Source organism: Ostrea edulis, chromosome 2 (assembly GCF_947568905.1).
Source record: "Ostrea edulis chromosome 2, xbOstEdul1.1, whole genome shotgun sequence".
Lineage (NCBI taxonomy): Eukaryota > Metazoa > Mollusca > Bivalvia > Ostreida > Ostreidae > Ostrea > Ostrea edulis.
In genome coordinates, this window is record NC_079165.1 from 85,289,638 (window position 1) to 85,304,534 (window position 14,897).

General features: G+C 34.5%; 1 protein-coding gene across 1 annotated transcript; it reads left to right on the forward strand.

Moving 5' to 3' along the window:
• The first annotated feature begins 735 nt into the window (after positions 1 to 735).
• LOC125678536 (uncharacterized oxidoreductase TM_0325-like) lies at positions 736 to 9,502 on the forward strand. Its single transcript, XM_048917076.2, has 9 exons — positions 736 to 815; positions 1,556 to 1,695; positions 2,596 to 2,688; positions 3,493 to 3,631; positions 4,530 to 4,570; positions 4,648 to 4,717; positions 4,889 to 4,925; positions 8,060 to 8,132; positions 9,146 to 9,502. Exons 1-9 carry the CDS (start codon positions 779 to 781, stop codon positions 9,320 to 9,322), a joined length of 807 nt encoding a protein of 268 aa, XP_048773033.1. The 5' UTR covers positions 736 to 778; the 3' UTR covers positions 9,323 to 9,502.
• Positions 9,503 to 14,897: the final 5,395 nt, after the last annotated feature.

A 14,897-nucleotide genomic window follows, 5' to 3' on the forward strand; every position in this document is an offset into this window, starting at 1 on the left:
TCACCATATCATACATATGGACTACCCATGGGATGAAGACGTTCCCTATCGATTTTGGGGTCAAAAGGTCAAAGGTCATGCGCACTGGACATCGAAGTAGCAATGTAGTTTCCGGGCTCTAAAGCGTTATCCTTTCCACCTACAGTCACCATATCACACATATGGACTACCCATGGGATGAAGATGTTCCCTATCGATTTTGGGGTCAAAAGGTCAAAGGTCACGCGCACTGGACATCGAAGTAGCAATATGGTTCGGTTTGTCATGCCATTTGTTTTTTACACTCAGAAAAGAGGTAGTTTATACCTATTACCAACACCCTTTGGGAGATTGGGGTAAGCGGGGGGTATTCTTAGTGAGCATTGCTCACAGTACCTCTTGTTGAATTTCCTTCTTTATAAACTGTCTTACTGTTATGCCCTCTGGGCCCAAAATTGGAATAAACTTATCTTATCTTATCTATCTATCTATCTATCTATATATATATATATATATATATATACATATACATGTAGAGCTGATTTTTTTCCCCCGTTTAAATTCTATTTATATCTATTTACTAATTAAAATTCAGATACCTGTGGTTTAAGATTTCACACATTGCGATACGGTAGGTATGCCTTTTATCATTCGTCGTGAGAGCCATTTCTAGTTATAGAAAGTCTATTGACTATGAACGAGAGATAATTTCATGATTGAGACATTGTACGTTATCAGCATTTCTAAACTAAAAGTTAGAGTTACTTCCCTTTGGACAACAAACTAAGACCGTATCAGTATGCCTAATTTTGCACAGAAAGTCGTTCTGATTACAGGTGAGTGGCCGCACCCTCCCCCACCACCGTCACGTGTCGTATAGGTCTGACTAAATGATTCAATCCTCTTTATGTAAACTAACTCTCTAACAAGGCAGTTATAACGGATATACACGCTCTCAAACTACTTCCACTGGCCGCCAGCCCGCCACACTAGGTTGGATATCAGGGGGCGGATCAAGCAGGAGAGATGAAAGCGTGGGTGGATCCTCTGTTTTCTAAATTCCTTTGAAAATAAAACTTTAATGTATGTTAATCTCCGAACCACATGTTACCAAGACTTCGTCGCCTTTACACTGAAATATACACAAAATGTGACATTTATTCTTTAATTCAAAGTTTAAATCCTAATACATGTATGTTCATACTACGTAGTTGTGTGGCTGTAATCCGCCCTTAACAATTTTACAAATTACATATATTGAGGAAGAAAGTCTTATGTAAACACAACATAACTGTTTACGGCCTGTTACGGGGTTAATTTATCGGGGGTGGGGGGTGGGGTGCTTGTCTGGTAAATCCACTTGGCAAAATAGCATGAATCTTCAGTGGCGTAGCTTCCATTGAGGCAACCGAGGCAGCTGCCTCGGTAAAAAAAAACCCACCTTTTACGTTGTTAAAATGTCGATAGCTTAATTTTGCGCCCCCCAGACCCCCTGCCTCGGTAATATTCGAACCCAAGCTACGCCTATGATCTTCCCCAGGAAAATACAATATATATACATATTGTACTGTTTAAGGTGCTAGTGCGGGTATTGGAGAAGGAATTGCTCTACATTTCGCTTCACTGGGCGCCAATCTTTCACTTACTGGAAGAAACAAGGAGGAACTCTCCCGAGTAGCTGGAAAATGTCGGGAAAATGGGCTGAACGACAAACAGGTATCGGTGTTGTTTAACGTCTATTTCATTATATTTACATTCACTCAATGTAATTCTCTTATAATTATTTCTATTGAAATTGACATTGCTTTCATCCTAGTACCACTTGTCTGTGTAATCATTACCTGCAAATTTATATCATATGGAGCGTCATCAACGTAACGAATGGGTCGGCCATATGATATTTTAGTACTTAAATTTAGATCATATTGTAAAACAATACATGAAATATAAATATAAACAATAAAATCCTTTCTTTGTTGCTTGCGCGGGTTATGCTTTTTTCTACAATGCTAGCTACCTTCATCACCTGATGAAACAACAAAGAAAGCATTTTATTGTTTAAATATTTACAATTCTGATGTTTTTACCGTTGATATCTGATAGCCATTTCCTAATGAAGGCGCTGCAGTTGTGAACAAGTCGCGTATGAATCTTAATAAGTATAGTACATGGACGTCTATTTTACCAAATAGAAATTCCGACTGAAATGAAAGTAGAATGCAAATATAAAAATCAAATTTCGGTTTTGAAAATACATGAAGGTACGAGGTCAGCAACGCTTCACGCCAGCCTACTGTTCATGTACTAGTCGTAGTTCACATCCGAGGTCAGCAACGCTTCACGCCAGCATACTGTTCATGTACTAGTCGTAGTTCACACCCGAGGTCAGCAACGCTTCACGCCAGCATACTGTTCATGTACTAGTCGTAGTTCACACCCGAGGTCAGCAACGCTTCACGCCAGCATATTGTTCATGTACTAGTCGTAGTTCACACCCTCATGTAATTTCAGAAATGAACATTATTTCTGAATTAAACGCATTTTCGATGATTTTCGTTACTTTCTGGAGTTTACATCAGATGAAATGATTTAAATTGTTTATTTGATTATACGCAGATTTTAATTCAAGATGGCGACCTGACCTCTGGGGAATTCAGAGGCAATCTGTTGAAGAGTACTATTGAGAAGTTTAAACGGTTAGATGTACTGGTAAGTTATGAGAGCGAGTGCAGTGTAAGTTCTGTTCTTACGTATAGTGAGGTCTCAATATTAGGGAAAAAAGTTTGGACGCGGGCGTGAAACAAACAAATAACCTACTCTATATAATCTCAAGGTCAACTGCTGTGTATAATTGTATTAAATTCTTTTTAGATTAATGATAAATGGATATCTAGATTTCAAACAGAGTTGTTCCCGTGGGGTCCGGGTTTTATAGTAGGTCCTCAGTACCCCTTTCTTGTCGTAAGAGGCCATTAAATGGGGCGGTCTTTCGCAAAAACCGAGACCTTGTGTCACAGCAAGTGTGGCACGATAAAGATCCCTCCTGCTCAATGGCCGTAAGCGCCGAGCATAGGCCCAAATTTTGCAGCCCTCCCCCAGCAATGAGGATGTCCCCATATGAGTGAAAAATTCTCGAGCGGGACTTTAAACAATACACAACCAACCATTAAACAGAGTTATCTATATGCGATAAAAAGAAAAATTACAGCTTCATCAAGTTTACTAGATATAAAAAAAAATCTCTTGATACTTCGGTGTTGCAGGTTCGACCCTACTGAATAGACAGGAAGACGTTATTAGGACCCCGTCTATAGGCATATGACTCCCCCTATAGGCGTATGACTCCCACTATAGGCGGTAGCGATATAGTGACCAGCCTAAGTGTCTGTCCGGGTATCCGGACATCGACAATATTCCGGACTTTGATTTGGGGCTATCCCTGCAGTTATTGATTGAAAATTTATACATGAACTGACTTTATTTAACCTATTCATACTTAGGGTATATATTTAGGTAAACAATGCAGGGATGATTATCTATGCTAAGACTTCTGAAACAACAGAGGCCACTTACGACACCATGATGGACACAAACACGAAATGTCACTTCTTTTTATCCAAAGATGCCATTCCATATCTGAAAGAATCGAAAGGTAAGTATGTTACCGGGGGCAAGGGGGGGGGGGGGGGGGGGGGTATATGTACATTTATCAAATAATGAAAGGGTGTCAATATGTACGGTGTATATTTCACATCTCAATCAAAAGGTGATTATACTCCATATATCAATTAAAAAATTTCGTTCTTAATTTAAAAAACGTGAACTTCTTTCACATCTTAATCAAATTAAAAGGTGATTATGTTCCATATCTCAATCGAAAGGTAGCTCTATCCATATTACAATCGAAAGGTGGCTTTCTTTCGTATCTCATTTTAAAGGTGGTTCTCTTCCATATCTCAACCAGAAGGTGGCAATGTTTAGAATATGAATTTATGAATTAATCAGAAGATTATATTCTAAATCTGAGAAAAAATAGGAAATATTCTATGTTTCATGTCTCTGATATCTCAAAATGCCCCCCCCCCCCCCCCCAAAAAAAAAACCCAACCAAAAAGAAAAGTCGAGTTATATATTTACCATATCTCAAAGAATCGAAGTTAGGTCAATGTCTTATAGAATGAATAAATGGCTTTATTCAGTATCCAGAAGAAGACTGGGGTATATTCTATATCTCCAAATACCCCCCACCCACCCCCCCAAAAAAACCCGGCGCCACATCCCTCTCTCCAAAACAACTGGTAAGCTATATTCCCATATCTCAGAGATTCAAATACACTGTACAGTAACATGTGTATTCCGTATCTCAAAGAATCAAAGGAAAGCTTCATTTCATATATCCAAAAAATCAAAGGTTTATTTAGTTCATATTCTAGAAATTGCATATCTCAAAATGTCGATACCTTCATATATGAAAAGTTAATGAACCATGTAATCTTCTACATTCAAAGCATTTTGTAGGTTTTCTTCATTTAATATTTTCTCAATTTCAGGTAACATAGTAAATATTTCCAGTATTTGTGGCCCCAAGCCGGTAAGTAAGTACTGAAGGGGAATTGTTTTATATTTATTATTTATCATACAGTTATTCACTGTGGGGACTATTTTCAGATGGCGGAGGTTGCAGTTTATTGCATGAGTAAAGCAGCCATAGACATGTTTACACAGTGTCTGTCATTAGGTCAGTGTTTTAACTAACAGGAATGACTTACAGAATAAAGCACCAAGAATGTATCTTATAATAGAATAGAACAACACACATCAATCAGAGTGACGTAATTTATAGCAAACGGTGTTCAACTATCATTATCTACAGGTACGCTGAATAATTACTTTGTTTAAACGTTTTCAGAGTTGGCACCGTTTGGTGTTCGTGTGAACGCAGTGAAGTAAGTATTGGCAACAGACTACAAGATAATTGCATTCATATTTGCTCGTCGTTTACAAAAAGTTATCGATGATTACATAAGTAACGAACAGACAGCATATATAAAAGGAAGATTTATAGGAAGCAACGCACGATTAATATTAGATATTTTTGATTACTGGGAAAACAATAATCAAGGGGGCTTATTATTATTTCTCGACTTTGAGAAAGCATTCGATTCAGTTGAGTGGAATTTTTCTGTTCAAAACTCTAGAAACATTTAATTTTGGAATGAATTTTATTAAATGGATTGAAATACTTTATAAAAATCCTATCTTCCGTTTAAAAAATAATGGCTGGATCTCTAGAACATGCCAGATGCACAGGGGAATAAGGCAAGGCTGTCCAATTTCCGCGATTTTATACCTATTTGTTGCAGAAATTCTATTAGATAAAATCAAATCAAATAATTCGATTCACGGTTTTCAAAATAAAAACTTAGAAAATGAAATTAAAAATATTCAACATGCAGACGACATGACACTGGCTTTAAGTGATACCGATTCTCTAAAACATGCAATAAACACCATTAAAAGTTTCTGTGAATTAGCAGGGTCAAAAATAATTTTCACAAAAACAGAATGTATTTTACTCGGAAACCTGAGAAACCAGCTTGAAACAGAAGAGGGAATAAAGGTAACTAAGAAAGCCGTAAAATGTTTAGGTATTTATATAGGTCAAAATAAGATTGAATGTTACAGTAAGTAAGTAATTTTATTTATTATAGTGACATGTGTACATATATTCATACATCCAATTTCATCACAATATACAAATCAATAAACACCCGGCCCGTCGGGCCTATATGCCACTTTAAACGTTGATATAATAATATATAATGCAAATAATTGCGCATAATAACATTTTCTATAATTATATACACATACATGTGTATACATGTATAATAAGTATATAATGTATAAATAGCTCAGTTGTTGATATTTTCAAATGTAATAGATTGTCTAAGAGAAAAGGAGGAGAACAAGTATTTTGCTAATTGTCTTGGGTAGTTTGTAATTAACATTCGAAGAACCTCTACATCTGACATTGACATTTGATCAAATCCCGTGTTTTTAAACAAAGTTGTTCTGAGTTTAGAATACAATGGACAATAGAGTAAAAAATGAATTTCGTCTTACAATAAAAATTGGATGAAAATATATCACGAAATTAAAATGTTATTTGAATCATGGAAAAGAAGAAAACTATCATTATTTGGAAAATGTACAATCATTAACTCATTGGCTTTATCAAAATTGACTTATGTTGCAAGCATTTTAGAATTACCCGATCCTAAGTTTATAAAAGACATCAATAGGTTGATATATAATTTTTTATGGAATAAAAAAGATAGAATCAAAAGGAACACATTGATAAGGGATAGGTGTAGTCGATATAGAGTCTAAACTTAAAGCCCTAAAAGCCATGTGGATTCCACGCCTTATTACAAGTAATCATATCATTAAAAAATATGGAGAAAGTTTCAGCAAAACTTTAAATCTTGACATTGATTATTTAGCTAAGACTTCTGAAACATCAACTAACAATTATGGCATTCTTTAAAATTTTCCAGTATTTTATAAACAGGTGTTTTCTTGCTTCAACCTTTGTCAAGACACCACCAACCAAACTCTTAACTCCACTGAAAAATTCCTTCTACGGCCAATATGGTCAAATGCAAATTTTCTCTTCAAAGGTAAATCAATATGTTTTGATGATTGGATAAAAAGTGGAATTTTATATGTTAAAGACATTTTTAATGAGGTTGGTTATTAAAATCAGGTAAACAAATTTATGATTGTCTTACTAAGAAAACGAACTGGCTATGCGAGTATAAGATAATAAGACATATTTTTAAAAACAAAATTGAACTTGGATATGATTTTTCTAAAATTCCCTACATTAAAACCAAAAATATTGATAACAATTTATGTTTACAACATAAAACTAAAATTTTCTATTCTACTTTGATAAAGCATAAATTCCAAAAACCCTCGCTTACAAAGTTAAGTAGAGAGTTCCAAATAACAGATAAAAAGGAATGGGAATCAATATTTTTATTGAAAGTTAAATATATTGAAGACAAATCTTTAGCAGAGTTTAATTATAAACTAATACACAACTTATTGAGTAATAATCTTCTTATTAGCAAATGGAACAACACTGTAACAAATAAGTGTAAACTGTATAGAAATGAAATCGAAAACACAAAACACCTTATTTTTGATTGTATTAATGTACGACATATATGGAAGGTCGCAAGTACCTGTATTAATTTCTCAATTACTTGGGAACATATTGCTGTTGGGTTTTATTTAGATAATACTGAATTGATAAAGATATATAACTATTTTCTTTCTTTTATTGCATTTAGAATTTATAAATGTAAGATGTATTGTGGAGTTGTACAGGTTGATGAGACAAGTGATTTTGTTATTCGTTCCATCAAGGAATACTTGAGATCGCACTGTCAAGTTCTCAGGTTTTTATATAAAACAAAAGAACAGAAACTTTTTCAAAATTTTGTATCCAATCTATAGTTATACTATGAAATTCTTTATATAAAAATTTTTAACATATAAAAGTTAAACATTGTTACTACTGCTATTATATCTATGCACGCATATGTATGTATACATGTGTATATCTGTGTATTATATATACTTGTGTTATATCTGAAGCCACTATTCAGAGGGTCCAGTCCTCTAATAGATCTGCCCAATGAGTCGGATATGAACTGTCGTGATATGTGTGGACTCACTGTGGCAGCGTGGCGTTTTTGAAAAAACAAACCAAAAACTTATCTTTATTATACACACACTGCCAAATATGTTTCTTACGCAGTATTATTCCGTCACTTGAAATTATGTTGATGTAAATTAATAACTAAAATTGTTTGACATATACTGTATCTATTTTGATTTCATGGTAAAATAATAACCATATCTTATACACATTGTATCTTAAAAAAAAAAAAAAAAGTATTGGCTAGTTTAACATATCCATTGTAACTTTCAATATTCTATTATATATCTAAACTGTGTGGAAGAGTTGTTCATCATTTGAAATTATTGTGAACCTGATCCACTTTTACAGTCCCGGGACCATTGTGAGTAAGATAGCTAGGCGTGAACACTCGGCATATCAAGACGAAGAGAAGTACGAAAAGGTAAGATCTTATACAGACGACAATTCATAGCTAAAACCAAGAGAAGTACCAAAAGGTAAGATCTTGAAACGGACGACACTTCATAGCTAAAACCAAGAGAAGTACGAAAAGGTAAGATCTAATACAGATGACACTTCATAGCTAAAACCAAGAGAAGTACGAAAAGGTAAGATCTAATACAGACGACACTTCATAGCTAAAACCAAGAGAAGTACCTAAATGTAAGATCTTGAAACAGACGACACTTCATAGCTAAAACCAAGAGAAGTACCAAAAGGTAAGATCTTGAAACAGACGTCACTTCATAACTAAAACCAAGAGAAGTACGAAAAGGTAAGATCTTATACAGACGACACTTCATAGCTAAAACCAAGAGAAGTACCAAAAGGTAAGATCTTGAAACAGACGTCACTTCATAACTAAAACCAAGAGAAGTACGAAAAGGTAAGATCTTATACAGACGACACTTCATAGCTAAAACCAAGAGAAGTACGAAAAGGTAAGATCTTATACAGACGACACTTCATAGCTAAAACCAAGAGAAGTCCTAAAAGGTAAGATCTTAAAATAGACAACACTTCATAACTAAAACCAAGAGAAGTACGAAAAGGTAAGATCTTATACAGACGACACTTCATAGCTAAAACCAAGAGAAGTACCAAAATGTAAGATCTTGAAGCAGACGACACTTCATAACTAAAACAAAGAGAAGTACGAAAAGGTAAGATCTTGAAGCAGACGACACTTCATAGCTAAAACCAAGAGAAGTCCTAAAAGGTAAGATTTCGATGTAGAAAACACTTAGTAACCAAGACGTAGAAGAACAACAAAAGGCAAGATTTTTATACTTTATCTGAGTTTATACATAAATCACTTTGTAAGTATACGACGAGAACAGTGTATAATCACTATAATAAAGTAATGACACATTAACTTTCGAAGAATTTCTGTTCTTACATTTAATGTGGTAACACAAATCATTGAAGATTTTTCAATTTAGGAAATATTTTTAGTTTTTAGAGACTCAGAAATCTAAACACCCCTTGGGACGGGTCGGATTCCCAGTGGACATTGCTCAGGCGGTGGCGTTTTTAGCGTCCGAGGAGGCGTCGTTTATTACGGGACAGATCCTGTTCGTGGACGGAGGACGCCATTGCGTGTCTTCAGCCGTGGCAACTAATGTCAAATGACCACATCTGAATATTCATAGTGGAGATCCAATCATAGTCATCATTATCATCATCTGATTATTGACAAAATATGAAGTAGCATGAAATATATGATACAACTGTTGTTACATTGAGAATCACTTGGGTCAAAACAAAGTATTTTATAAAATACTACATGTAATAAAATAGTATATGAATGAGGATTGATGTTTTTTTTTCTCTTGAATGTATATTTTGATCATTATAATCGCGCTTTCGAAAGAGAGTTAGAATACGTTGTAATGTATGGCCTAGCTGCAATAATGTAGCCCTCTCTGATTTTTTTTTTTTTTTTTTAGGGAGAGGGCTACAACTCCTTAGGATCTCCGTAATGGTGCAAATGCGGGAGTGATTCACTCCCGCAACATTTGCGCTCATTCTAAACATTTCCTGACTTTCTTTACGTAAATAAAATGATATTCTATGTTTCCTAGTCAATATATAAATTTACAACCTGCAACTTAAGATTTGTGAGGCTCTATTCTACCGTTTTCAACAATTTCGATAAATTCCAATTTCTCGATTCATATTTGTGCGCCATGTTTGATGTACTGAAGTTTCAACTTCCGATTGTCAATTCATTTGCATATGCCATATAAGGTAGTATTTACATCAATGGACAAGTATGGAGGCGAAAGCTATTTCGTCGGTAATGAAAAGGTTTGAATTTAATATCAAGTTAAAAACCGAACAGCAGAGTGTAGATTCTTTCTGCAACAATATGATTTTCCTTTCTTTGTCGAAGTGGCTCGAGTAACTACATTTTCGTGCTGATAGTCAATGTTTAGGTTTCTCATTAGATCCACCTACGAGATCTCGCGATAACAAGCATGGCGGAGCAGACGAAGAATTTTGCATGCTGTACATTATATTTAATGAAAAACACCTTTATTAGACATGCCCGAGCACAAAGTTGGTACTCCTTTTGGTGTAAACAACATTTGGGACGAATACACAGAGTTTATTATCGGTTATTCTTAAAATTATTTTGCACTATTACGGAGATCCTATGGAATTGTAGCCCTATCCCGAAAACGTCAGAATTAAAAAAAATTGGATAGGGCTACATTATTGCAGCTATGTATGGCCGTTCTTCCGAATGTCATACTCTCTGACCATTGAAATATCTCTTACATTAAAAGAGGTACAACAGAAAAAAAATCTTTGCATATATTTGGGCATATTTTTGCAAGATGTGCAGTAGGAGTCTAGAATTTCGATTTAGGTCTTATAAGAGCTAAAAGACTCGAATTCTTAAGAATGTTCATCATTTGAACATGTGCTTTTACAGTTAAGGGTTTAAGATTCTATCTTTATGATAGAATGGTTATCCTTAGCATCTAGAAGTGTGTGAGCGAATTACATGTATATGATTACATGTATGTACTCATATCATGAAATCGTATAGGCCTATAATTTTAGGAAATGACATCATATGTAACCATAGAAGTTATTTGTTTTCAAACGATCTCTGGCGGAAGTTTGATTTTTTTAAGCTGATGAAGAGCAAACTACGTGATTCAAATGTGTAATCATTGGAGTGAGCTTCGCTTGTTATTACGTTTCTTACTTTTGCCTAAATTACGAGAGGGTCATGCATGTATCTCCATGCAACGTTCTCAACAAGACCAAACACGTATCGGGGTTGTTTCAACGGGTCTAAACACGTGTATCATGGCTATCTCAACAAGTTAAACTCATGTATCAGGGCTGTCTCAACAAGTTAAACTCGTGTATCAGGGCTGTCTCAACAAGTTAAACTCGTGTATCAGGGCTGTCTCAACAAGTTAAACTCGTGTATCAGGACTGTCTCAACAAGTTAAACTCGTGTATCAGGACTGTCTCAACAAGTTAAACTCGTGTATCAGGGCTGTCTCAACAAGTTAAACTCGTGTATCAGGGCTGTCTCAACAAGTTAAACTCGTGTATCAGGACTGTCTCAACAAGTTAAACTCGTGTATCAGGGCTGTCTCAACAAGTTAAACTCGTGTATCAGGGCTGTCTCAACAAGTTAAACTCGTGTATCAGGGCTGTCTGCACAATTCCAAAACACGTGTATCAAGGCTGTCCGACAATGTCAAAAATACGTGCATCAGGTCTATACCTCTTGACTAGTCCAAACACGAGTATTAGGGCTATCTTGTTAATTCCAAAACACGTGTATTAGGACTGACTCAGAAATTCGGGTGTTGCTAAAACGCGGAACGGAAAACAAAACGGAAAATATTGCATGCAATAATGTGATGATGAGGTCAGCATTTTGCGAAATAAAAGGTTTATCATGAACAAGGGAAGCAGAAATTACAGAGAGAGCGGGAAGTCATCCACAGAATCCACCGTTTCATATACTTCATACTAATGCATATATATTTTAAAATCATTCACTTACCATCTTACCATGAAAAATATTCATACCCCCCCCCCCCCAAATAGTAATCATACTGAAAAAGACTTGAATTTTCAAATTTTATATCCAATGAATACCCCCCCCCCCAACAAAGACAACATTGTAAAAGATAAAATAATGTTTTATACATGTATGTATTTATACATGTATATCACATCAAATTTTAAAGCGAACGAGTCCGGTGTGTATTTATAAAAGGTTTGTCTAATCTGGGATGAATCTATGTGAAAGTTCGTACATTTACCGATATCCTGCGGAACTGAAGAGATACAGCAGGATAGAGAGATTTAAACATAACCAATGAAAACTAAGGTGAATTTTACGATCCATAGTATGAGAAATTAACAGATATGAAATAGCCAAAAGACTAACAGACAATGTATGCTTGAATCGAATTAAAAGGTCAGCTCATTACTGATTAATCTGAATATTAAGATACAAGTATTTAGTTTAGAAATAAACTGCTAGAAGTCTTCCCTATTTAGGATTGGAGTGCTGCGGTCACAAAGTCTCTGTAATACTTAAAAAATAAGATATCAAACACAAGATGTTTAACTTGCTGATTTAATAAGATCATGAATTGTCGTTGTTATATACATACCACACTCCCTGTTGTAAGTATACACATATACGGTATTATGTGTAAATTTACATGTAAATGTGCGTTAATGACGTTTTGCCAACGGGGGGGGGGGGGGGGGGTGCATATAAAGTACATGTGTTCTTTCCATTCTCTACCCATAGGTGTCGCTGCTCGCTAACATATCTGTCCATGCCAACATTTCAAAATTCTTGTAACGCTTTGTAAATTCTTATACAAACCTTTAAGGTCGATCGATCCTCATGTGATGTCATAGGTTTTTGCAAAACCTTTATTTAATTAAATTTTGCACATGATAGAAATATATCTCTCAGAGGAATTTTGTTCACCGAATAAAATAAAAGATTTGGTAAACTTTTGATACTGAAAAAGTTTTTTTTTTTTCCATACATAATCAATTATTTATAATTTTAAAAATGTTGTCAAGGGCAATAACTCCTATGCTGGAATTTCCTCTACTGCATGTCTATGACACAATGGTTTCCCTAATATCTACAATTAATTTTGATATATCTATGAATTAGCAGTTTTCTTGAACTGTTGACATTTAAAATTAGTAATTTCAACAAGTTTTAATCAATTTTCATTATTCTGTTTAACGAAAATGTGCGATTTTTTTTATGTTGATATATACTTCTGTTTTTGTATGTCTGACATCTTTAAAAAGGTGGCAACGTACACCTTTTCTTTGGTTATTGATTAAATTAAACTATTTTGAGTGGAAATCAATACATTTTTTCCACTTTCAACCATTAATATTGATAAGTCACATGAGGATCGATCCACCTTAACTTCGCTTAATCAATTTATGATGCAGAATTTTAAGTTAAATTTGTTTTACCGCTTGTAAACAAATTCCCAAAATTTTGATTTTAATCATAACAAAGCATTTTCTTCCGATTTTTTGGTGTTATCTTAGCTACAATAATCATTCTTATTCTTAAATTCTGTTCCGTTCCGTTCCGTCTTTCGTTCCGCGTTTTAGCAACACCTCAGAAAATCTTGAAATCACGTTAACATCACATACATTTCTCCATTAACAATATGTTGAATCTGAGGTCATTTGTATCTTGTAGCTAGTACAGGAAAACAGCAAGACTCTTCAGTTAATCTACATGCAAAAGCATCAAAGGTGGGGCAATATTCAAGGACATTTAGTAATTTGCATTGAAAGTACTAGATGTTATTTGACACATAGATATCGATGATTAAGAAATAGCAAATATAGGATGAAGTGTTTAAAAACAAATTTCTGAAGCACCACTGGACCAGAAAAGACAAAAATTGTATAGAAGATTCCTTATACATGTATAGTGAAGATGGAAGTTCTTTCAAAGAACAATCTCAGAGAGGGGTCACAATAAGAATTTAAAATTTACAAAGGAACCCATAGAAAAAAGAAAGGCATTGCTTTTTCATTACTTTTGCAGTTTTATTCTGACTATTGAAAAATATGATAGAATCTTACTTGATTAGTAAATATCGTAAAATTAATTAAAAACCTACTTTCGTTTTTGATAAACTACCCTGAAATGGCAAAAATGAGAGTGGAGTGGCGTATCTAAGCAAGTTTTCTTTTCTCGGTCTTTTTGTTTTAAACGACAACGTGAGATAATACAATATGAAGTAAATCCGTTGTTTATAGATGCTTGATTTTGATCGTATAGAAGAAATTTTCGATAATTGTTGAATAAATAGAATATGCCATTCGTTTCTTCAATTCGTGATTCAGCCTTATGTAAATTTCCAGAACGAAGCGAGGCAACATGCACATTCTCGGGCCTTTCCAGAAAGCCGAGAAGTTGCAATTGGTTTACAACATGATCAGCATAAAATTGTCTGGGTGTTCAGTATTAGTTATACTTATAATAGTTTTGACTAGACCCATATTTATCATTTTATGAAGATTTATAATTATATTACTAATATACATCTCATTCAACGAAGGACACTCCATCCCGAGACCAACGATCTGACAAATCGAAATTTAAAAAAAATAAATAAATACGATATTCATCTGATGTTTTCGATGCTCTTAATTTTTTTCGTGATTATAGAAGTGACTGTTACGAATAGCTTTTTGTAATAATTTATTAACAGTTCCTGATATGTACAAACACAAAAATGTTTTTATTTTGGTTGACCATGTTTTGTGATGACACACATCTTGAAAGTAAGTAATACGTCGGAAACTGTCCAATATGTCAGATATCGAATGGTCCGGACTGTTCTTGAAAGTTCACGCTTTATAACTTTAAAGTTAAAATATTTACCGAAATTAAGTTGTATACTTTACCTGACTATGTCCAAGAAATCAGACCACTGTTTACAATATAGCAATATCTCTGTTTGTCATTCCAGTGGCGGATCCAGAGGAGGGGTCAGGGGATCCACCCTTGCATTTATATAGTGTAATTATGTGTTCAATTATTGCGTTTGACAAGAAGAAACGATTTGTATTCTTAATTTTGCTCTTAAATTGTCGCACTGGACAAAATCTACCATTATAAACACATTCGCAATACTGAGTTTTAAATTTTGAAATTATG